Source organism: Oncorhynchus mykiss, chromosome 5 (assembly GCF_057628025.1).
Source record: "Oncorhynchus mykiss isolate SJ-2025 chromosome 5, ASM5762802v1, whole genome shotgun sequence".
NCBI classification, from domain to species: domain Eukaryota; kingdom Metazoa; phylum Chordata; class Actinopteri; order Salmoniformes; family Salmonidae; genus Oncorhynchus; species Oncorhynchus mykiss.
The window spans coordinates 55,942,393-55,968,303 of record NC_143026.1 but is presented as its reverse complement, the minus strand read 5'-3'; the positions used below and the strand labels follow the sequence as shown (position 1 = coordinate 55,968,303).

The 25,911-nt window shown below is 42.3% G+C and overlaps 1 protein-coding gene and 1 long non-coding RNA gene across 3 annotated transcripts; both read left to right on the top strand.

The window, feature by feature from the left end:
• On the top strand, positions 1-3,028 carry LOC110524048 (uncharacterized). Its single transcript, XR_002473530.3, has 3 exons — positions 1-1,692; positions 1,797-1,912; positions 2,070-3,028. It is a non-coding gene; the product is annotated as an uncharacterized LOC110524048 (long non-coding RNA).
• A 5,213-nt stretch (positions 3,029-8,241) lies between these two features.
• LOC110524047 (galectin-3-binding protein B) lies at positions 8,242-19,444 on the top strand. 2 transcript variants are annotated; one of them, XM_090235206.1, is made up of 7 exons: positions 8,360-9,090; positions 11,274-11,396; positions 13,840-13,930; positions 14,135-14,326; positions 14,955-15,086; positions 15,715-15,988; positions 16,118-19,444. In XM_090235206.1, exons 3-7 carry the CDS (start codon positions 13,870-13,872, stop codon positions 17,211-17,213), a joined length of 1,755 nt encoding a protein of 584 aa, XP_090091332.1. In that variant the 5' UTR covers positions 8,360-9,090; positions 11,274-11,396; positions 13,840-13,869; the 3' UTR covers positions 17,214-19,444. The 2 variants fall into 2 exon arrangements, with proteins under 2 accessions (XP_021459020.3, XP_090091332.1); XM_021603345.3 differs by lacking the exon at positions 11,274-11,396 and having other exon boundaries at positions 8,242-9,090.
• Positions 19,445-25,911: the final 6,467 nt, after the last annotated feature.

The window sequence follows — 25,911 nt, the reverse complement described above, 5'->3', positions numbered from 1 at the left end:
GGAAAAGAGCTGTCCTTGAAACAGTCTTGATATGTTCGTCAAAAGAGAGATCAGGGTCCAGAGTAATGCCGAGGTCCTTCACAGTTTCATTTGAGACGACTGTACAACCATCAAGATTAATTGTCAGATTCAACAGAAGATCTCTTTGTTTCTTGGGACCTAGAACAAGCATCTCTGTTTTGTCTGAGTTTAAAAGTAGAAAGTTTGCAGCCATCCACTTCCTTATGTCTGAAACACAGGCTTCCAGCAAGGGCAATTTTGGAGCTTCACCATGTTTAATTGAAATGTACAGCTATGTGTCATCCGCATAGCAGTGAAAGTTAACATTATGTTTTTGAATGACATCCTGAAGAGATAAAATATATAGTGAAAACAATAGTGGTCCTAAAACAGAACCTTGAGGAACACCGAATTTTACAGTTGATTTGTCAGTGGACAAACCATTCACAGAGACAAACTGATATCTTTCCGACAGATAAGATCTAAACCAGGCCAGAACTTGTCCGTGTAGACCAATTTGGGTTTCCAATCTCTCCAAAAGAATGTGGTGATCGATGGTATCAAAAGCAACGCTAAAGTCTAGGAGCACGAGGACAGATGCAGAGCCTCGGTCTGACGCCATTAAAAGGTAATTTACCACCTTCACAAGTGCAGTCTCAGTGCTGTGATGGGGTCTAAAACCAGACTGAAGCATTTCGTACACATTGTTTGTCTTCAAGAACGCAGTGAGTTTCTGCGCAACAGCTTTTTCATTTTTTTGGAGAGGAATTGGAGATTCGATATAGGCCGATATTTAAAAAAATAATTTCTGGGTCAAGGTTTGCTTTTTCAAGAGAGGCTTTATTACTGCCACTTTTAGTGAGTTTGGTACACATCCGGTGGAAAGAGAGCCGTTTATTATGTTCAACATAGGAGGGCCAAGCACAGGAAGAAGATGATTATTTTCATCATTGTGTCAAGAGATATAGTACTAAAATACTTGAGTGTAAATGTTAACCCTGATGATAGAGCTTCATGTGTTCAATTGTTTTGCATATAATTGGAAATGTATAGTTCTGACTATGGCATGGCATTTAGTTGTCAATAATTTTTACCAAAGATGCAGATCTCGTTGCAACCTCTCCTTGCCCCCCAGTAGGCAAATCGAATGCACTGCACCTTATTGTGATGTTTTATTGATAATGACCTATAAAAAAATGTCAGATCTATAAAGGCATGACACAATCTATATTTAGTCTAGTTATATTAACAGCTTATTTTTTTACCTTTAAGTCAGTTATGAACAAATTATTATTTTCAATAACGGGTTAACTGCCACTAAAAGACAGATTTGTACATTGTCAGATCAGGGATTTAAACTTGCAACCTTCCGGTTGCTCTAACCACTGCTCTAACCACTGGGCTACCCTGCCGCCCCGACAGTAAACAAACGCAGTAAAGAAAACACGAATGCAAATAACCAAAACATTGTGGGCTCAATGTTTTTTGTCTTTCAGATGGGCAGACCAGAAACCCAGTGACAACACGTGGGTCTTAAGCTGCCATTTTCCAGAAATGGCCCTGTATTTACCAGAAAATGTAGCTCATCCACCATGGCAGAAGAGGAAGATCTAGACTGTTGATTGGGATACCAGAACAAACAATGAGGCATGAGGATTGAGTATTAAGGGACCACTTGTCACATTGTCCAAGGTGTGTTTGTGTTATGGTAAACAATGCGTTCTCTGTCCAGATAAAGATGTTGAAATGGCATTGAAAAAGATCGACCACTGAACAAATGTCTCTTTGTTTTCCAGTTCTACAGGAGTGCATCCCTCAGACCATCTGGTGGGAAGACATCATGTGCCAGTGTGATCTGAGCGCAAGCGTCCAGTTGTGGAGACTACAGCACAATGAGCCTGTGGACAGACAGGTCAGTAACGCATAAAATATGTGATTGAACTTACGTTAACTACATTACTTTAGTTGGCTGCTTTGAGGAAAACTTGAATGGAATTTAACCTATTCTAGGAATCTATTGTTTGTGTATAGTCTTTATTAATTATTCAATTGTTTTTCAACCATGTCAGGTACAAGCAGGAATTACTGGGGTCTTCAGCAAGTTAAATTATTTTAAAACCACAGATGTAAATTCCCACTGTGTCCATGATAACCATAGCCACACTTGACCTCCACCACTAATGTGGTGCCCCCAAGACTATCTGGTGAGGCACCCAGGATCCCAGACCGCATGACCCAAAGCCCTGACTCCTGCACATCCATCCCTATAGACATTTTGAATGACTTGATGCCCTCCTCTTCGTTATCTGTGCCCCACTTTACAGACAACATCCCATCCAACGACTGATCTGAGGACCCTTTTTAGCAGCGACATATCAATCATATAGTGGGAAGGATCCTATAAATCAAGACTCTGTGAATGCATACCACACCGAATAAATACATACTGTGCCTTTGAAGATTTGTCTCTGGTCATGAAACTACAATACAGGCTGGATGTCTAAACAAAGTCAATTCTGAATGTCAATAGATTTTTAGATGAATTCTTAATGACAACATTCTAGAACTGGTTTATCACTCACCTAAGTCTGGTATCTGGTAATCTGCTTAATTATGATAATTGATTAAGTGGTTCTTACCTTGTCAAATGTTGACAGCACTTTAGAACACATTGTATTGCTAAGATCCTCAAACTTAACTTAATTAGTACCAGTGGTGGAAAAAGTACCAAATTCTCATACTTAAGTAAAAGTAAAGATACCTTAACAGAAAATGACTCATTAGGGATGACCAGGGATGTACTCTTGATATCAAGCAGATGTGCCCATGGCTGAGGCAGGCAATGACCAACAAGGACTTGCACACAGAGTTGCTTAATACACAGAGTTGCTTTCACATTGCAGCACTTCAACTAGATGAGATGCATTTAAATATGGAATGTATTCATTATGGATTTTTGCTTTGATAATGTTTGTTCTGTACAGAATTCAAATAGTGTGCAGCAAAATTAAACGAGTGACTAAACCAAGGCTGGTTTAAAATGTAGTTTGTGGTGATTAAAATACTCTCACTCATTAATATCCAAATGACAAAACATGTATTTTTTCATGTCATTGTTCACCATGGCTGGTAATCACAAATCTCATTACTGTATCTTTTTTTGGATCATAACTCTCTTCCAACATATACAATTCAACCTGTAGAATTTTCATTTCATGTTGTCCTTCAGATATTTCATTTTAAAAATTATCTGGCTAACTTTTCATGAAAGGTGGTGGCAGCATCTCTCAGGGATGCTATTGCAGATGTGGAGGGTACACACTCACTGTGCACTGGCTCTTCCAACCTGTTCACATTCCTTTCCTCTGGAAAAAGAACACAGAAGCACAAATAAACTCATATGGTCCTTAGAATGAAAGAAGAATAAAGATTGACACAGACAGTAGAATATATTTACCAAAGGAAGTAACCAATTGACTTTCTTAGGTATATGTAGCATTTGTGCTCAGTTTCATCTGAACTGTCCAAATGGTCATCGTCTGGTATATCTTCCAGAGGTTGGTCATCGTCTGGGATCCCATCCAGAGGTTGCTGGTGCTCTATTATTCCAGACAGCAATTCACTCAATTCCTCAGTCTTTTTTGGTGGTCCACCAGCAGTAGTAAATCTTCTTCTGATCTCTGCATTCTCTATTTTTAAAGCTAGTTTAAGGTTCTTCCACAGTCTACAAAGGCAGATATCATTCAATAAAAGTGAGGTCACCAAAATATGAATGTGAAATACTGATAATAATGATCTCACCTGAGGTTGTTGTACTCTTGTGGTTACATTTTAATTTGCATTGAATTCACCGCAATTTGCAGCCCAACCACTCTTTCTTTTGCTCAGTAGCAGTAGCATGGTTTTTAATTTCAATAACTGGATGGTTTGACAACTTATTTTAGTAGCATTTTTTCATACTCACTAAAGTTTTTTGAACAAATTATTTGCGCCTCTGCCATTGTTTTGTCTCAAGATTCACACCAGTAATTGTGTTTTCAATTCCTTTCCGAGTTTTTATGAGCACCATTAGCATGCGCTCATACTTAACCTAATGCTTAATCCAGGTGTTCTCATTTAGGCCTACTTACCTTACTCCAGGACTCCATAGTCTCCGACTAACTAAACCAAATTTAAGGCACATTCATGCAAGCTACTTAAATGTCCTAGTTTAACTAGTACACATTAACGCCTACTCCTGGCTTAATCTAAGCCCTGCCTGTGAAACCGTCCCTTTATATAATTCTATGATTAGGTAGCTGCCTAGAGCGGCAGTTTGACGAGGGCGGCCATTTCTGAGTTAAACTGACCAAGACGCACCCCCAGCAACACATAACACCTCACATTATTCTGGCTAAATGATAACTTCTCTCACCCAGTGGCATGAGGCATTTTCATTTGACTTCACTAACAACAAGAGGGCTTTGTTGGAGCCTATATTGTCCTATATAAAAAAAAGAGGTAGGCCTACCTGTTTGACAGACACAATTATGCTATCAATAGATTTGTTGGTAGCTAAATCCTCCAATACTGTCACCATGCACTCCTTAAATACCTCCGTGTCTGGGAAGGGCTTGGTGTGTTTGGTTAAAACCAGGGCTCAAATTGAGTGAGGTTATGCCATGATAAAGAAAATGGCAAAATGATACCTATTGTTAGCTTTATATTTTGAAATAACTTAATAAAAAGTATGCAGATTATATAAAGCGTGCTATAACAATGCTTAACTCCATGGTGCATTATGCTAGAAACAAAGCTTTTAAATGCCCACAAAAGACGTGACTCTAATGCATATGGGGATATATTGATTTCTCACTATGATATTCTGAAGCTGTACTGCGGCCTTCAATATTGGAGGAGACAAAACATGAACTTTGCTATTTAATTATTTGCAAACAGCAGCAGTTTGTTGTAAACAAGAAACTCTGGTTTGACATTGGAGAAATATGGTAAGAATGCCTGTTTCTCTCCATTCTTCCCTGAAACTTCTATTTTCATTGTCCACCTTTCTTTTGAGACATTTTGATAGAACATCTGTTGATTGCAATCTGTTTTTCCACAATCAATGCACAAAGAAATGTAAAACTCATTGAATAGAGATATTGGTTATTTGGTCAGTGTAATCAGATCGAACATAACATATGTTAGTGACATTGAACTGATTATATAGCCTGCTTTCCCAGATGTGTAAAAAATTGTGTTTAATTAGCCTATGAATTAGGCCAATAATATATTCTGTTCTGCTGACTATTAGCTGAGATAAAAAATTGCGAGGCAAACCTATTGCTGACCCCTGCTGTACACTTGCCTATTTTAGTTGAGCTGGGACAGGAGGGTGGCCATTTTTTGTCTCGCCTACAGTTGTTTTGGTACATGTGAGTGGAGGGTCTTACTATGGGATCAATATCATGCCAAATGTATTTACAAATGTAAATCACCAATCCACAAATGTATATCACTTTCCACAAATGTAAATCACAAATCCACAAATGTAAATCATAAATCCACAAATGTAAATCACCAATCCACAAAAGTAAATCACTATCCACAAATGCAATCCACTATCCACAAACAAACAGCTTTTTGATTTTTATTTGTAAATCGATATATTGCATTAGTATTTTTTTATAACTGCAGATATTCAGGTAATTTCCAAAGGCCTTAAGTAAAATGACTGCCATAAAGACAAAAAGTTGTCATGTGTAGAAAGAGATCTGTAGTCGTAGAAAAAAGTTGATCCCATAAAAGTTGATTCCATTCATACTGTTGACCCGGATCACTGGTTGCTGCGGAAAAGGAGGTCAAATGAGGTTGAGTGTAACCAGTGTGAAATGGCTAGCTAGTTAGCGGTGCTCGCTAATAGCGTTTCAATCGGTCTCCTTAATGCTCATCCTCTGTGCAACATGAGACAGGGGATGGATTATAATCACTTACAATGTATGGCATTTCCTTCCCATTTAGTGGTGCTATCACACAGCAAATTCAACTCTTTGGGTGATGAATGAGTGTTCAACGCAATAGTGTTCCAAATTTTGAGAAATCTAGGGCCATGATTTCGATTATTTACATTGGACATACTATGGTTACACATATGGTTAACATATTATGGTTACCATACTAAACTCAGCAAAAAAAGAAATGTCCTCTCACTGTCACCTGCTTTTATTTTCAGCAACTTAACGTGTAAATATTTGTATGAACATAACAAGATTCAACAACTGAGACATAAACTGAACAAGTTCCACAGACATGAATAATGTGTCCCTGAACAAAAAAAAGGAGGGGTCAAAATCAAAAGTAACAGTCAGTATCTGGTGTGGCCACCAGCTGCATTAAGTACTGCAGTGCATCTCCTCCTCATGGACTGCACCAGATGTTCCAGTTCTTGCTGTGAGATGTTACCCCACTCTTCCACCAAGGCACCTGCAAGTTCCTGGACATTTCTGGGGGGAATGGCCCTAGCCCAATCTAGGGAATGGCCCTAGATCCAACAGGTCCCAGACGTGCTCAATGGGATTGAGATCCGGGCTCTTCGCTGGCCATGGCAGAACACTGACATTCTTGATTGCAGGAAATCACGCACAAAACGAGCAGTATGGCTGGTGGCATTGTCATGCTGGAGGGTCATGTCAGGATGAGCCTGCAGGAAGGGTACCACATGAGGGAGGAGGACGTCTTCCCTGTAACGCACAGCATTGAGATTGCCTGCAATGACAACAAGCTCAGTCAAATGATGCTGTGACACATCGCCCCAGACCATGATGGACCCTCCACCTCCAAATCAATCCCGCTCCAGAGTACAGGCCTCGGTGTAACGCTCATTCCTTTGACGATAAACGCGAATCCGACCTGCCTTACAACAGGCCTACAAGCCCTCAGTCCAGCCTCTCTCAGCCTATTGCGGACAGTCTGAGCACTGATGGAGGGATTGTGCGTTCCTGGTGTAGCTCGAGCAGTTTTTGTTGCCATCCTGTAACTGTCCAGGTGTGATGTTCGGATATACCGATCCTGTACAGGTGTTGTTACACGTGGTCTGCCACTGCGAGGACAATCAGCTGTCCATCCTGTCTCCCTGTAGTACTGTCTTGGGCGTCTCACAGTACGGACATTGCAATTTATTGCCCTGGCCACACCTGTAGTCCTCCTGCCTCCTTGCAGCATGCCTAAGTCACGTTCACGAGATGAGCAGGGACCCTGGGCATCTTTCTTTTGGTGTTTTTCAGAGTCGGTAGAAAGGCCTCTTTTTAGTGTCCTAAGTTTTCATAACTGTGACCTTAATTCATTGCCTACAGTTTGTATGCTGTTAGTCTCTTGAAGTCCGATCCACAGGTGCATGTTCATTAATTGTTTATGGTTCATTGAACGAGCAACGGAAATAGGGTTTAACCCCTTTAGAATGAAGATCTGTGAAGTTATTTGGATTTTTACGAATGATCTTTGAAAGACAGGGTCCTGAAAAAGGTATCTCTTTTTTGAGTGAGAGTCTGCCAGTGATTTGTAGAAATGTCTTGCTATGGGAACAAACATTTTTTCTATGAATTCAAATTGCTTTCTACGGTGAGAACTTTTTTTTCTACGCGTGAGAACTTTTTGTATTTTTCTTGTCGAATCGCTGCTTAAAGTCAGGTGACCTAAGCACCTCCAAATATGGAGTTCCAGGTTTGCCATTTCTGTCATGTTTGCACATATCTCTGCTATGTGCACATCTTTATGGTAGTCATTTTACTTGGAAATAGCATGCATATCTGCAGTTATATATAAAAAAAATGTACAAATACAAATCAAACGGTGTTTGTTTGTGGATAGTGAATTGGATTTGTGGATAGCAATGTACATTTGTGGAAAGTGTTTGACATTTGTGGAAAGCTAATTTACATTTGTGGAAAGTGATTTACATTTGTGGATTGGTGATTTACATTTGTGAATACATTTGTCATGATTTTGATCCCATAGATATGCAGTAACGGGAATAAATTAAATCTACTGATAAATGCATTGATAAAACTAAATTTGTCACGTAGCGAATTACACAGTGATCAAAACGTCACGCCAAAGTAAACCTACACTAAACACATACTTATTTTGACGTTTTTGTAAAATCTATGATGTGAAAAATGAACGGTGAAAAAACGATTTGAACCATTTTCGTGTTTGACTGCTAGGCTTTATGGTTATTATGATGACGCGTCCACTGGTCCGAACAATGAATCCTGCTATATGACTCATTGCGGCTAGCACTAATAACAGGTCAAATGAACGAGTCACTCAGAAAGACGAATCACGACACTCGAGTCAGTAAAAAATGTCGTTCAAAACGAACGAATCGTTCGCGAACTACAAATCACTACCATCCAGGTAGTGAACCGAGCCACGAAGAGACTGTCAAGCGGTTTGAGTTGAAAATGGTCAGCATGCGGCTGCTCACCGGCTTGTTGCCATGATCCCACTCTTGAAGAAAACTCATCACTTTACTGATAGCTGTTTTGTTCCTTGCTTGTGGACATTATTACTGCTTTCCACACCGTCAAACAGCAAGGGCAAAGGAGTTCTGATGTGGATATGTAGCTAGCTAACATGAGTAAATTAGATGATATAAGGTGCCCACAGCTTTTCAAGTTGTTTGATTCAACTATTTAGCTAGCTTATCCGGAATGGGGGGGGTCTTCCCATTCCCACACAGTAATGTACGGGATATGTAAAAACAATGTATTAACACGTTTAAAACCCAGCGTTCGTGGCAATGCAATTTTGGGAATCCAGCGTGCTTGGTCATGAACACATTTGCGAAACACATGGCATAATCATAGCCAGTTTGACCTACATAGGACGCTGCATATTGAATGCGTTGCGTCGTCCCATGTAGGAGTCTAGGACTAGCAATTGCATGCATATCCTATTCAATGTCATTTGAGCGTTCTGAAGAAACGAAACTCATGGATTTGGCCAGCCCTCGAGTTTCGAGCAGGGAGGGGATTATGTAGAAAAAGTGATTATCAACTCCAACGGGGGTATTTATTTAGAGGTACCAGAATCTTAACTGCGAGGCAATTGGTAAAGTATTATTATTTTTAACATTTGAATGTACAATGATTTAATGTGACTGAAATACAAAAAGCTAATAATACTGGAGGGAACAATTAAAATAAGTGATCAAGCAAAATCAATGATGAAGACAATAGGATGCTCTCAGTGGTTAACTATCGTAACAATCTACAGTGTAAATTGTCTGTCTTTTTAAGATTGTAGTAGTAGTTCTGATTTTATATGTGAAGTAATGTATACCTCTGCAATGGCTTTATTATGTTTTTAAGTGTGCATTTCAGTCTGTCATTTATTTGATTGCTGGATGTTTTCGGAAATGTTGCACAAAATGTTCCTTTAGTGTGTGTTAGGAATGCACATTTCGGTCAATTTTGGTGCCAACTAAGTGACCCTCATTAACGGGCGGCAGGTAGCCTAGTGGTTAGAGCGTTGGACTAGTAACCAAAAGGTTGCAAGATCGACAAGGTAAAAAAACTTTCGTTTGTCCCCTGAACAGGCAGTTAACCCACTGTTCCTCGGCCGTCATTGAAAATAAGAATTTTATTCATACTACTAATTTGACTTGCCTAGTTAAATAAAGGTAAAACAAATATAAAACATTTACCGGTTAACAAATGGTTACTTTTTTCCCAAACAGTAAAATTATGTTACCAACAGAAAATACTATCAGAGATCTGTATATAATGACGAGATACGTATTTCTCTGCCCGAACAATGGTAGTCGTCCCACCGCTGGAAGGCAGGAGACATAGAAACGCATTGGGTTTGTTCTGGACAGATTTTGGCGAGAGCGAAACCTCTTGCTTCGCCTCTTCCTCTCTGATACAATGTTTAAGCGTTATACAACGGGGCGGTCTAATCCCGAATGCTGATTGGTCAAATCAAATCAAACTTTATTTGTCACTGGCGCCGAATACAAGTGTAGACCTTACCGTGAAATGCTTACTTACAAGCCCTGAACCAACAGTGCAGTTCAAAAGTTAAGAAAATATTTACCAAATAGACTAAAGTAAAAATAATAATAAAAAATAACACAATAAGAATAACAATAACGAGGCTATATACAAGGGGTACAGGTACTGAGTCAGTGTGCGGGGTACATGTTAGTTGAGGTAATTTGTACATGTAGGCAGGGGTGAAGTGACTATGCATAGATAATAAACAACGAGTAGCAGCAATGTACAAAAAGGGGGGGGGAATCAATGTAAATTGTCCGGTGGTGATTTTATTAATTGTTCAGCAGTCTTGTGGCTTGAGGGTAGAAGCTGTTGAGGAGCCTTTTTGGCACTCTGGTACCGCTTCCGTGCGGTAGCAGAGAAAACAGGCTATAACTTGGGTGACTGGAGTCTCTAACAATTTTATGGGCTTTCCTCTGACACCAGCTATTATATAGGCCCTGGATGGCAGGAAGTTTGGCTCCAGCAATGTACTGGGCCGAACGCACTACCCTTTGTAGCGCCTTAAGGTCAGATGCCGAGCAGTTGAAATACCAGGCGGTGATGCAACCGGTCAGGATGCTCTCGATGGTGCAGCTGTAGAACCTTTTGAGGATCTGGGGACCCATGCCAAATCTTTTCAGTCTCCTGAGGGGGGAAAAGGTTTTGTCATGCCCTCATCACGACTGTCTTGGTATGTTTGGATCATGATAGTTCGTTGGTGATGTGGAGACCAAGAAACTTAAAACTCTTGACCCGCTCCACTACAGCCCCGACGATGTTAATGGGGGCATGTTCGGCCAGTCTTTTCCTGTAGTCCAAGATCAGCTCCTTTGTCTTGCTCACGTTGATGGAGAGGTTGTTGTCCTGGCACCGCACTGCCAATTCTCTGACCTCCCTATAGACCTTCTCATCGTTGTTGATGATCAGGCCTACCACTGTTGTGTCGTCAGCAAACTTAATGATGGTGTTGGAGTCGTGTTTGGCCACGCTGTCGTGGGTGAACAGGGAGTACAGGAGGGGACTAAGTACACACCCCTGAGGGGCCCCAGTGTTAAGGATCAGCGTGGCAGATGTGTTGTTGCATACTCTTACCAGCTGGGAGTGGCCCGTCAGGAAGTCCAGGATCCAGTTGCAGAAGGAGGTGTTTAGTCCCAGAGTCCTTAGCTTAATGATGAGCTTTGTGGGCACTATGGTGTTGAACGCTGAGCTGTAGTCAATGAACAGCATTCCCACATAGGTGTTCCTTTTGTACAGGTGGCAAAAGGCAGTGTGGAGTGTGATTGAGATTGCATCATCTGTGGATCTATTGGGGCGGAATGCGAATTGGAGTGGGTCTGGGAGGATGCTGTTGATGTCTATTCCACAAGTTACCACTGGGTAAATCTATGACGTTAATATTCCTATTACTCTGTTCCATCTGACTGCACAATCCACTGTCTCATCAGCCTAGGCAGGGAAGTTATAAACTTGATCTCCACTATAAAAAGCATCTATACATGATCTCACATTTCTTTTAGACTAACATTTAGTTTTCAACAGTGGAGATTTGTATAAACCTTGTATAAATATTTGTATAAACTGTCTGTCTCCGACATATGCAACATTGTTTCAATATTCAAATTCGATCTCCAGCTGGCCCAGTGTAATGAACGTGTAGGGGTCGGGAGTCGAGACGAGAGAGGCAGGCAGCGTTTCTCAGACAGTCGAAATCAGGAATCAGCTGGCATCATTTTTATCAATATATACAAAGAAATGTCATTGAAAAATGGTAAAAGGAATGAAGGGCAGCTAGTTTGCAGTTTCAGTTTATTCTGTTAGCTGTGTTGTTAGCTAGCTCCTCTGAGCAACAGTGTCCATAACGAGAGAGCACATTTTCTATGCCAGGTGAAATCGTGCCTCATTAGGCCATTGTTATGGATGTATCCAAATGTCACTAGAAAACAGCTTAAACAAATGCAGGTACTGTTGTTATTCGGTCTGCACTATTTGACGTGATTGTAAGTTAGCCGTAGTTGGCTAGCTAGCAAGCAAGGGATAAGAACGTTGCCAGCCAGTATGGCAACGGAACATTTAGAACGAACGACTGGGTCGCGTCCAAAGATGCAGAATAAAACGTCCAAAGATACAGAACAAAAAGACTGAACAACTGGGTCCCATCTCTGGCAACCTAACCAATAGAAAGAACGACCAGCTGGCTTGGGTAGCAACACTCGATTTGTTTTGGGACTATATCTTGAGGAAGGATGAAATAGTATGAATAAATTCATCAAAATAACATTGAATTAAAATATGTCAATCATTATTTGAATATGTTGGTAATCCGTTGTATAAAAGTGATAATGCCCTCGAAGCCGGTGTTTGGAGGATATATTGGCACGGTTTGCCTGCCCTCGACTTCGTTTCGGGCCTAACAACACCCGTACCAATATATCCTCCAAACACCGGCTTCTCAGGCATTATCACTTAAATAAGTCCTGAGGAGGTGTGGTATATGGCCAATATACTACAGCTAAGGGCTGTTCTTACGCACGACACAACGCAGAGTGCCCTGACACAGGCCTTAGCCGTGGAATATTGGCCATAAATCACAAAACCCAGAGGTGCCTTATTGCTATTATAAACTGTTTACCAATGTAATTAGAACAGTAAAAATACATGTTTTGTCATACCCATGGTATATGGTCTGATATACCACGGCTGTCAGCCAATCGGCATTCAGGCTCGATGCACCCAGTTAATAAATGCATATAAGGACCGGACATTTTTCATTAAGAGCTTAATGGAAACATGCAACAATAGCAAGCCTATCGCCTTACAGTCAAAATGCTATAGCCTATTATTGAACATGCAACTCCTGTAATGAAGTAGTTAATAAAAAAGGAATTTTCAAACATTTGCAAAAATGGAATTCGCTGGGAAACACAGTTCAAAACAGCGCACCTAATGCGAGCGGTTCCATATGTGACAGATGGAAAAATCTGTTAGAAACTTAGAAAGAGGGGGAATCTATAACAACAACTAGGATTGGTTGCTAATATAACTAGGATTGTGCCTTCGGCTTCTGAACAATGAAGAAAGTTGATATGAAAACCAATAGAACAGGAGAGAAATGCTGTTTAATGGCACCAGGAAGTCTTTATAAAATAATTGCCGCCTCGTTTCTATGGATGGATTTTCTCAAGGCTACTTTAAAGCAAGGTAAGACATGCCTCATTATTTTAAGTGAAGCTTTCAGACAATTCCTGCCTCAGCTCACATTGCCAAGTGATGGGTGACGTGCTGATAGCCTGCCTACGGTTGACTATAGCCTATGCACTGGAATGGCAAATGGGAGGCGCGCTTTAAGTACCAGTTGAGGTTGAGAAATAAAAATAGTTCATTTTAATCGTGGCCGTCAAAGTTTTTAACACGGGATTGTATTTAGAGTTGTTATTTATTGCGCAACGACTGGGTTTACAAAAGCACCTTTCACTCCATTGAGGACCTACTCTCTCTGGCAGGTGATAGGATATTCTACTCTTCAAACTAGGCTCTGTATGCTCTGCGCGTTTGATAAATAAGATGCATGACGACTAAGGAAAATACACACTCAAATGTCATTCTACTAAATTATGCAAATAAACCCATAGATTGATAGCATGACCGGTCAGATGTATTTTTGACAGCTAGGTTAACCGTTAACATCCGTAGTTTGTGCGTCTGAATCTCAGTGTCAAAAGACACATTTCTGGTCTTACTAATGGGCAATACAATTGTATTTTATATTCTGTATTCTAATCACTTTTATATCTCAACATTCTTCGTTACCCATGTTTTTCAGATACTTATCACCTGGAGCCTGGCTAGAAACATGTCAGGGGAGTATTGCCTATTTTCCTGTGTCCTTCTGCTCATGGTCAGCTTGTCTGTGGGTGAGTTCATGCAGTGGTCATCCTCTGCAGCTGGAAACCCTTAAAACTGGTTTTCCAAGTGCAATTCATTTCCCGGAGACAGGTTAAGCCTAGGCTTGGACTGAAAAGCTATTTCAATGGAGATTTTCCACTGTCCAGATTTATCAGTGCTTTTGGGGGACTATTTGACTGACTTACTGACTGTATTCGAATGCTTCCATTCAGGGTTCCAGAATGGGAACATGAGGCTGGTGGGGGGTGAGCTGGCCCTGGAGGGCCGTGTGGAGATCTACTATAATGGACAGTGGGGGACCGTGTGTGACGACAACTGGGACATTACTGAGGCACAGGTGGTGTGTCGCTATCTCAACTACCCTGGTGCTCTCACTGCTGTGGTGGGTGGGATATACGGACAAGGTAGGTTAGATCTGTATGACCTCACCATTCAGAACCATATACACTTGAGTGTACAAAACATTTGAACACCTTCCTAATACTGAGTTGCACCTCTTTTTGCCCTCAGAACAGCCTCAATTCATCGGAGCATGGACTCTACAATGTGTCGAAAGCGTTCCACAGGGATGCTGGCCCATGTTGACTCCAATGCTTCCTGCAGTTGTGTCAAGTTGGCTGGATGTCCTTTGAGTGGTGGACCATTGTTGATACACACGTGAACTGTTGACCTTGAAAAACCCAGCAGCGTTGCAGTTCTTGACACACTCAAACCGGTGTGCCAGGCACCTACCATACCCCTACCATATTTTTGTCTTGCCCATTCACCTTCTGAATGGCACACATACACAGTCCATGTCTTAATTGTCTCAAGGCTTAAAAATCCTTCTTCAACCTGTCTTCTCCCCTACATCTACATTGATTGAAGTGATATCAATAAGGGATCATAGCGTTCACCTGGACTCACCTGGTCAGTCTATGTCATGGAAAGAGCACGTGTTCCTAATGTTTTGTACATTCAGTGTATAGCATACAATGGAGGTCTGCACTGTTTGTTTGCATGACCCGTGACACGTTTATATTCTGGCCTTAGGATCTGGTCCTATCTGGATGGATGATCTAAACTGTGAGGGGACAGAGAAAGACTTGTCCCACTGTCTCTTCAAAGGCTGGGGGGTTACTGACTGTCAACATGCTGAGGATGCTGGTGTGGTCTGTGAAAGAGGTACATGTGTATTTGATTGTTTGTTATTTAAATACTTATTTTAGTATGTTCAAGTAATGTGGCTGGAATCAACTTCTATTGTAAGTATTGGAAAGTATTTTCAAATAGTTTCCTATAAATAGCCTATTATTTTTAAGGTATTTTCAAATACTTATTTCCAAATACATGATTTCAAATACCAAACTGATGAAATGTATGGGTGTATTTGAGTCAGTGTATATGAGTATTTTCAAATTCATACCAATACTTTCCAAGTGTATTTCCAAATGCATTCCAAAATTCAGCTCCTTGTCTTTGAAAGTTATTGAAATACCCTAAATAATATTTGAACCCAGGTCTACAGTGACCACAGCGACTGATACACGAAGCCCTAGAAACCAGACAGACACAGTGTAATTGAAAGGCACAAAGACAGAATTGAAGTATCCAGTAGCAGAAGTTATTGGCCCATGGCTCACTTTGCGATGCTAACAGAGATGTTACAACTGTTACATGTTCAAAGAGGTTTACAATGAATGGCTGTTGGATTTGAAGAAAATATTTGATACATTTCTGATATTTTGTTGATAAACAGTTTGTGCTATTCAGCATATGATGTGCTTAATCAATATTTGTTCTGTTTGATCAGAATCGTCTCGGAATAGCAGTCGCGTCTACACTCTGGACCACAACACAGGCCTCAGTAACCACATGGGGGCGCTGTTTGACAGTGGACGCGACTGTGACTTTGACATCATGGTGCGGGTTGCAAACAGCGCTGTGGAAACTATCTGTGTTCACAAGCTGATTGTCACTCTGGACCCAAATGCCTCCATCTTAAACACCACACAAGAGGAGAACCTCAGTAACCTCAACCTAGACGTCAGCCTCAACTGCCGGCCACATGTCACCGACTTCCTGAGGTAAGGCGGCACCAACCTGCTAGCAAACCTTAATCTAGTTACTGTTACATCAACAATATTGTTCTGCAAAGCAAAGCTTTGCCGTGGCAGAGAATCCATGTATTTTTGTAATATTTTTATCTTTCTCAGGTATCTGTACACGCGGCAGATTAACGTGACCATGTCCTCTGCCCAGTGCATCCACAAGATGGCGTCCGACTGGGGTCTGAAGCAGCTTCAGGAGGCGGCAGGGAGGCTTTTCACCTGGCTGCTCCCCGATGATGCCTCCTTCCAGACCCAGACCTCTCTGTACGAGTACTCAGTCCACACAGGCGACACAGTTCTGCAGGAAACATGTCTGCGCTACCTTGCCTGGAACTGTGAGTCACTGATACGTTCCCCAGCCTGGACTGGTCTTGCCCTGGGCACAGTAAAGGCCCTTCTAGCCCGTTCAGACGTGGTAGTGCCAGATGAGGCCTTCCTCCTAAAGGGTTTGGAGGACTGGGTGTTGGAACAGGGTAACTCGTCCACCCATGAAGACCAGGTCGCCATTTTGAACCACATCCGTTTCCCCATGATCGCTGCTGAAGATTTGTTCAACCTCAAAGCCAAGTCTGAACTGTACATGGACCAACAAGAGCGTTATAATGCCGGCATGTTGCAGGGCTTTCAGTTCAATGCACTACCCTTCCAGACGCTAGCTGGGGGCCTCCTCCTTAAAAAGGTGGAATACACACCCAGGATCTATACTGGCAAGCCATGGAGCTTCACTTTCAGCTCAAAGGAGCTCAACACGTTCCGATACGTCGGACACTATTACCACTCAGGCCAGAACCTCAACAGCCTCAGTGCCAACTTTGACAGCCCTGTGCACAACAGTGCCTTTTTTTCCCTGTTCAAAAAGCTCAACTGGAACACCAGGGTCTTTATCCACAACCATGAATGCTCAAACAGCGGCATCCGCTGTCCGTCGCTGCCGATGGTCTCGCTAACTGCCCAGAATAACAGGGAGTTGCCCCAAGAGTATCAGGACAGCATCCGCTACCTCAACAAGGTTGTCCTGATGTGTGAAGGGGAGTTTGTATTCCATGTCCAGGATTTTGCATCCACGATTGGCAATGGCGGAAATCAGGCCCAGATTCCAGCAAACATCTCTGCGGGCCAGGCCTATCCGTGCCACTCAGACCAATTCTCCTACCGTGTGGTGGTTCAGCCTGTGTACACCACTGAGATCAAGGAGAATTAGCAGGAAGTAGAGGGACAGGAATATGAGGAGATAAAGTGAACGAAGATCACTTGGTAGTTAGTAGTTCTTTTTCAATTATCCAAGTTTAACAAAGCAATTTTAGCAACGTCAATGTATGTAATCCTAAGTGTTTTGTTTAACCCATCCAATATCTTCTGAATGTCACTTCCAGGCAACACTGCATTATCATTCTCAGTGGCTATTTTAGCATGTAAATCTTGGTGTGGCAAAAAAACTAATAAATGGGATGCATGCCAGCAAAGCCACAACACTAAACAATACATTAATTGTACTATAACGGTGACAAACAGTGCCCACAAACTGTTAGGGTCAACTTAGGGTCAACTCCCAACAGCAGTCCCAACACCTTACCACTGCAACACCTGGCTATCAGCGTCTTTGTCTGGCAGCGAAACAGTTAATTCCGCCTCATTTACTGCCTTTAAAAAAAACAGCTGAAATGGCTGACTTGCTTAAACAAATGTAGTTTCTACTGACAATTGAGATGTACAAACTATGGAATAAGGGGAGGATAAGAGGCAATCCATAATTTCGATTAAGACGTTAATGAGCGAGCTAGGACGGATATAGTCATAACTATTTGTTTAGCACTTTTGAGATGTACAGCGACAGAATTCAGAACATGGGCCGTTTTTACAGTGTTCTCCCTGTACACCAAGTCAAGCGTAGGATAAAAAAAAGGGGGCATTTAAGCAGACAATGAAAGCTCTTCCAAAATTTGATGATTACATTTCTCTAAAACAGGTTATAGGCTACATGTGCATCACCAAGTCAGAACAGTAGGCGAAATTAAGAGGGGTAAATAGACCAAATGATCAATCAATCAAATGTATTAAAAAGCCCTTTTTACATCAGCTGATGTCACAAAGTGCTATACAGAAACCCAGCCTAAAACCCCAAACTGCAAGCAATGTAGCAGCACGGGTGAGGCACATGGGCTACTAACAGCTTACTACACAACATACACTTAGTATTACTTTCTTAGATACAGTATACATATCTCCTTGGCATATTACATCATTTATGCAGCAGCATACAATACATTTTTGGACTCACCTTGTTGTGCTGTGCTCACTTGATCAGGAAGGTGGCACGGTGGTCCTTCGTGGACTTTTGTGATCAAAGTCTCTTTATGGTGCTTTCAAGACAACTGGGAACTGGTTGAATCATGATGACTTCGGTGATCTTCAGGTCGTAGCTCTAGAAAGAGGCCAGAGTCCGTTCAAAACGTATTTCCCAGTCGGAGCTCGTTTTTTCCGTATTTCCCAGTTGTCTTGAACTCAAAAAAGTCATGTTTTCGCAGTTCCGAGTTAACGGTTGTTTTGAGCGCAGCATAAATCATGCTTCATTGACAGCATGGCCAATGTTGAATGTTTTCATTTTAAACGTGGAAAAGAGCCCCTTTATCCCAGATTTGGGACCACACAGCCACTGTCACTGATTCAAACTAGTTGTGTAATGTTTATATCCAATGGCCGATGAGCACTGATACATTTTATCTATAATTTCTCTTCATTATTTCTCTTCATATGACAAGGATTAAAAAGAGTTGACAGTAGATTGTCGACTTGATTCATGGTGATGACTGCTAGCTAAGATTTTGAAAGCAGTCCAATCAAAGCTACTGTACATATACTGTGAATTGATGTAATTTTATGGGTGGCCAATGACATTGATCCTTCTTGTATGGGCACTTCTAATGTAACATAGTGTCCCCATGAGTGACAGAACACTGAGCCAATCATGGTGCAACGCTCCGTATTTTCTGCTGTCTTGCCCCACCACCACAGAAAGCAATGAGCTAGGCTGAAACACCTGCTTTTTGGAGCTGCCTTACTCAAGAAAACAAAAAAGAAACCATGTTTGTATGCAGCTTTATTAACTCAATTATATTTATATATATATTTTTTAAATTGTTTGCAAACTGATATGTGACGTGTATTAATGCCAAAATAACATGCAAAACAGGCAAGACCCCCCCCCCAAAAAAACAAATGCGGGGCTTAAAACAGGGTCTGATCGTTCTAATGTCTGTTTAATGTTACTTTGAAAAATGGGGGTCATGATCATATGTTCACGACAAATAACTTTCTATTATGGTTGTTTTTAATAAAAGTTTTAGTGAAGTTAATACGTCTAATACGCCCAATTTTTCAGTTTTTGATTTGTTAAAAAAGTTTGAAATATCCAATAAATGTCGTTCCACTTCATGATTGTGTCCCACTTGTTGTTGATTCTTCACAAAAAAATACAGTTTTATATCTTTATGTTTGAAGCCTGAAATGTGGCAAAAGTTCGCAAAGTTCAAGGGGGCCGAATACTTTCGCAAGGCACTGTAGCCTTTAGCTGTACCCTTATCCTACTCCTCCTCTCTTCCTCTGGTAATGTAGAGGTTAACCCAGGCCCTGTAGCCCCAAGTACCACACCTATTCCTCAGGTGCTCTCATTTGTTGACTTCTGTAACCATAAAAGCCTTGGTTTCATGCATGTTAATATCAGAAGCCTCCTCCCTAAGTTTGTTTTATACACTGCTTTAGCACACTCCGCCAACCCTGACATCCTAGCCGTGTCTGAATCCTGGCTTAGGAAGGCCACCAAAAATTCTGAAATTTCCATCCCCAACTACAACATTTTCCACCAAGATAGAACTGCCAAAGGGGCAGAGTTGCAATCTACTGCATACATAGTCTGCAGAGTTCTGTAATGCAATCCAGGTCTGTGCCCAAACAGTTCGAGCTTCTACTTTTAAAAATCCACCTTTCCAGAAATAAGTATTTCACTGTTGCCGCTTGTTATAGACCCCCCTCAGCCCTCAACCGTGCCCTGGACACCATATGTGAATTGATTGCCCCCCATTTGTCTTCGCACTGTTAGGTGACCTGAACTGGGATACGCTTAACATCCCGGCCGTCCTACAATCTAAGCTAGATGCCCTCAATCTCACACAAATTATCAAGGAACCTACCAGATACAACCTTATATCCGTATACACAGGCACCATCATAGATATCATCCTGACCAACCTGCCCTCTAAATACACCTCTGATGTCTTCAACCAGGATCTCAGCGATCACTGCCTCATTGCCTGCTTCTGTAATGCGTCAAACAACCACCCCTCATCACTGTCAAACACTCCCTAAAACACTTCAGCGAGCAGGCCTTTCTAATCGACCTGGCCCGGGTATCCTGGAAGGATATTGACCTCATCCCGTCAGTAGAGGATGCCTGGTTATTCTTAAACTTGCTCATTCCTCACCATCTTAAATAAGCATGTAGAACTAAGAACAGATATTGCCCTTGGTTCACTCCAGACTTGACTGCCTTGTCCAGCACAAAAACATCCTGTGACGTACTGCATTAGCATCGAATAGCCCCCACGATATGCAACTTTTCAGGGAAGTTAGGAAACAATATATACAGTCAGTTAGGAAAGCAAATGCTATTTTTTTTCAAACAGAAATTTGCATCCTGTAGCACAAATTCCGAAGAATAAGAGCACCTCCTCCCAGCTGCCCACTGCGCTGAGGATAAGAAACACGGTCACCATCGATAAATTTACGATAGTCGAGAATTTCAATAAGCATTTTTCTACGGCTGGCCATGCTTTCCACCTGGCTACCCCTGCCCCGGCCAACAGCTCTGCACCCCCCCCCGCAGCAACTTGCCCAAGCTTCCAGGAATTGTGTACAGATCCTTCCTGCATGGGGCGGTGCATTATCCTCTACGGCATGGGTGTCCCTAAACTGAAATGGTTGTTGCTAACATACACTAATATGACTAGAATGACGTTGTTTACAACAGCCAACTTTCTGGGACATAGAGATGTCTTATATTGGCAGAAAGCTTAAATACGTGTTAATCTAACTGCAGTATCCAATTAACAGTAGCTATTACAGTGAGAAAAAAACATGCTATTGTTTGAGGAGAGTGCACAACAACAAAAAACTTTTATCATGGTAACTGGTTTGATACATTCACCTCTGAAGGTAAATAATATACTTTAATCTTGCTCTGATTTGTCATCCTGCAGGTCCCAGAGATACAATGTAGCATAGTTTAGTTTGATATAATCCATTTTAATGTTCAAATGTAGGAACTGGGGTCTATAGTTTGACCCCACTGCTGACTCTGGCTCCACACCCACCCTGCCCGGCCATCTAGCTGTGTGAAAGTTAGTGTATAAGCTAATGATCCATCATGTATGACATTCCTGGGAGTGTGTAAACAACAATTTGGGCAGTAATGTAATTCTTCCCTGGATCAGTCTGAAACTTTACACACAGTGCTGCCATCTAGTGGCCAAAATCTAAGTGACACCTAGACTCCTACATGAAAGTCTGGCCTTTCTCTTGTATTTCAAAGATGATGGGGGAAAAAAGCATGTTTTTGTTTGTATTATCTTTTACCAGATCTAATGTGTTATATGGCAAAGAAGAATACTGAATGGAAGCTTGTTCACAGATACTGTATACAAGGATGAGATGGTCCTACCTCTGCCCTGACAACGCTAATTAGGTCGGAGCAATGGCAGAAGGACTGTTTGATTCTGTCGGCGCGAGTGCGGCTGGAGAAAATGTGTGTAATACTGTAACACCTAATAATGGAGCTAAAAGGGATAAAGTTGTAAATCAACATAATCCTCAGTGTGATAATGCCTCATTCCCTGTTGGAGTGCGATTCATGAGCAATAATGTTTTTTGGGGAAACTTGTTTTTGCGGTCACAAAGATGGTGAAGGACCCATTGGGAGAAGTGGAGTCAGAGTGACCAGGAGTAGTATGATTTTGATTTCATCCCACTGGGCACAGATGTCAATTCAACATCTATTCCACGTTGATTTAACGTAATTCTTCCGGCGCTACTTCCGGCGCCGACAGAGATGGCCGCCTCGCTTCGCGTTCCTAGGAAACTATGCAGTTTTTTGTTTTTTTACGTGTTATTTCTTACATTAGTACCCCAGGTCATCTTAGGTTTCATTACATACAGTCGAAAAGAACTACTGAATATAAGATCAGCATCAACTCACCATCAGTACGACCAAGAATATGTTTTTCGCGACGCGGATCCTGTGTTCTGCCTTACAAACAGGACAACGGAGTGGATCCTATGCAGCGACCCAAAAAAACGACTCCGAAAGAGAGGGAAACGAGGCGGTCTTCTGGTCAGACTCCGGAGACGGGCACAGCGCGCACCACTCCCTAGCATTCTTCTTGCCAATGTCCAGTCTCTTGACAACAAGGTTGATGAAATCCGAGCAAGGGTAGCATTCCAGAGGGACATCAGAGACTGTAACGTCCTTTGCTTCACTGAAACATGGCTCACTGGAGAGACGCTATCCGAAGCGGTGCAGCCAACGGGTTTCTCCACACATCGCGCTGACAGAAACAAACATCTTTCTGGGAAGAAGAGGGGCGGGGGCGTATGCCTCATGGCCAACGTGACATGGTGTGATGAAAGAAACATACAGGAACTCAAATCCTTCTGTTCACCTGATTTAGAATTCCTCACAATCAAATGTAGACCGCATTATCTACCAAGAGAATTCTCTTCGATTATAATCACAGCCGTATATATCCCCCCCCCCAAGCAGACACATCGATGGCTCTGAACGAACTTTATTTAACTCTTTGCAAACTGGAAACAATTTATCCGGAGGCTGCATTCATTGTAGCTGGGGATTTTAACAAGGCTAATCTGAAAACAAGACTCCCCAAATTTTATCAGCATATCGATTGCGCAACCAGGGGAGGAAAGACCTTGGATCATTGTTACTCTAACTTCCGCGACGCATATAAGGCCCTGCCCCGCCCCCCTTTCGGAAAAGCTGACCACGACTCCATTTTGTTGATCCCTGCCTACAGACAGAAACTAAAACAAGAGGCTCCCACGCTGAGGTCTGTCCAACGCTGGTCCGACCAAGCTGACTCCACACTCCAAGACTGCTTCCATCACGTGGACTGGGAGATGTTTCGTATTGCGTCAGATAACAACATTGACGAATACGCTGATTCGGTGTGCGAGTTCATTAGAACTTGCGTTGAAGATGTCGTTCCCATAGCAACGATTAAAACATTCCCTAACCAGAAACCGTGGATTGATGGCAGCATTCGTGTGAAACTGAAAGCGCGAACCACTGCTTTTAATCAGGGCAAGGTGTCTGGTAACATGACCGAATACAAACAGTGCAGCTATTCCCTCCGCAAGGCTATCAAACAAGCTAAGCGCCAGTACAGAGACAAAGTAGAATCTCAATTCAACGGCTCAGACACAAGAGGCATGTGGCAGGGTCTACAGTCAATCACGGACTACAGGAAGAAATCCAGCCCAGTCACGGACCAGGATGTCTTGCTCCCAGGCAGACTAAATAACTTTTTTGCCCGCTTTGAGGACAATACAGTGCCACTGACACGGCCTGCAACGAAAACATGCGGTCTCTCCTTCACTGCAGCCGAGGTGAGTAAGACATTTAAACGTGTTAACCCTCGCAAGGCTGCAGGCCCAGACGGCATCCCCAGCCGCGCCCTCAGAGCATGCGCAGACCAGCTGGCCGGTGTGTTTACGGACATATTCAATCAATCCCTATACCAGTCTGCTGTTCCCACATGCTTCAAGAGGGCCACCATTGTTCCTGTTCCCAAGAAAGCTAAGGTAACTGAGCTAAACGACTACCGCCCCGTAGCACTCACATCCGTCATCATGAAGTGCTTTGAGAGACTAGTCAAGGACCATATCACCTCCACCCTACCTGACACCCTAGACCCACTCCAATTTGCTTACCGCCCAAATAGGTCCACAGACGATGCAATCTCAACCACACTGCACACTGCCCTAACCCATCTGGACAAGAGGAATACCTATGTGAGAATGCTGTTCATCGACTACAGCTCGGCATTCAACACCATAGTACCCTCCAAGCTCGTCATCAAGCTCGAGACCCTGGGTCTCGACCCCGCCCTGTGCAACTGGGTACTGGACTTCCTGACGGGCCGCCCCCAGGTGGTGAGGGTAGGCAACAACATCTCCTCCCCGCTGATCCTCAACACTGGGGCCCCACAAGGGTGCGTTCTGAGCCCTCTCCTGTACTCCCTGTTCACCCACGACTGCGTGGCCACGCACGCCTCCAACTCAATCATCAAGTTTGCGGACGACACAACAGTGGTAGGCTTGATTACCAACAACGATGAGACGGCCTACAGGGAGGAGGTGAGGGCCCTCGGAGTGTGGTGTCAGGAAAATAACCTCACACTCAACGTCAACAGAACTAAGGAGATGATTGTGGACTTCAGGAAACAGCAGAGGGAACACCCCCCTATCCACATCGATGGATCAGTAGTGGAGAGGGTAGCAAGTTTTAAGTTCCTCGGCATACACATCACAGACAAACTGAATTGGTCCACTCACACAGACAGCATCGTGAAGAAGGCGCAGCAGCGCCTCTTCAACCTCAGGAGGCTGAAGAAATTCGGCTTGTCACCAAAAGCACTCACAAACTTCTACAGATGCACAATCGAGAGCATCCTGGCGGGCTGTATCACCGCCTGGTATGGCAACTGCACCGCCCTCAACCGTAAGGCTCTCCAGAGGGTAGTGAGGTCTGCACAACGCATCACCGGGGGCAAACTACCTGCCCTCCAGGACACCTACACCACCCGATGTCACAGGAAGGCCATAAAGATCATCAAGGACATCAACCACCCGAGCCACTGCCTGTTCACCCCGCTATCATCCAGAAGGCGAGGTCAGTACAGGTGCATCAAAGCTGGGACCGAGAGACTGAAAAACAGCTTCTATCTCAAGGCCATCAGACTGTTAAACAGCCACCACTAACACTGACACTGACTCAACTCCAGCCACTTTAATAATGGGAATTTATGGGAAATGACGTAAATATATCACTAGCCACTTTAAACAATGCTACCTTATATAAATGTTACTTACCCTACATTATTCATCTCATATGCATACGTATATACTGTACTCTATATCATCGACGGTATCCTTATGTAATACATGTATCACTAGCCACTTTATACTATACTATGCCACTTTGTTTACATACTCATCTCATTTGTACATACTGTACTCGATACCATCTACTGTATCTTGCCTATGCTGCTCTGTACCATCACTCATTCATATATCCTTATGTACATATTCTTTATCCCCTTACACTGTGTACAAGACAGTAGTTTTGGAATTGTTAGTTAGATTACTTGTTATTACTGCATTGTCGGAACTAGAAGCACAAGCATTTCGCTACACTCGCACTAACATCTGCTAACCATGTGTATGTGACAAATAAATTTGATTTGATTTGATTTTTGATTTTTAATTTCAATGAAGTGACGTGGAATCAATGTTGTTTCAACCAGTGTGTGCCCAGTGGGATGTGTGTCAAAAGAACAAAAGGAGAAAGCACTGTAGCTCTACAGAACATATCATATCATACAAAATGGATGATGGACATTCACAAATTAATACATACCATATGAAATGTAACACACAGTATATCCGGAAAGTATCCAGACCCCTTGACTTTTTCCCCATTTTGTTACAGTATAGCCTTATTCTAAAATGTATTCAATAAAACATTTTCCTCATCAATCTACACACAATACCACATTATGACAAAGCTAAAACAGGTTTCTTTTTAAAAATATTTGCAAAAAACACCCTTT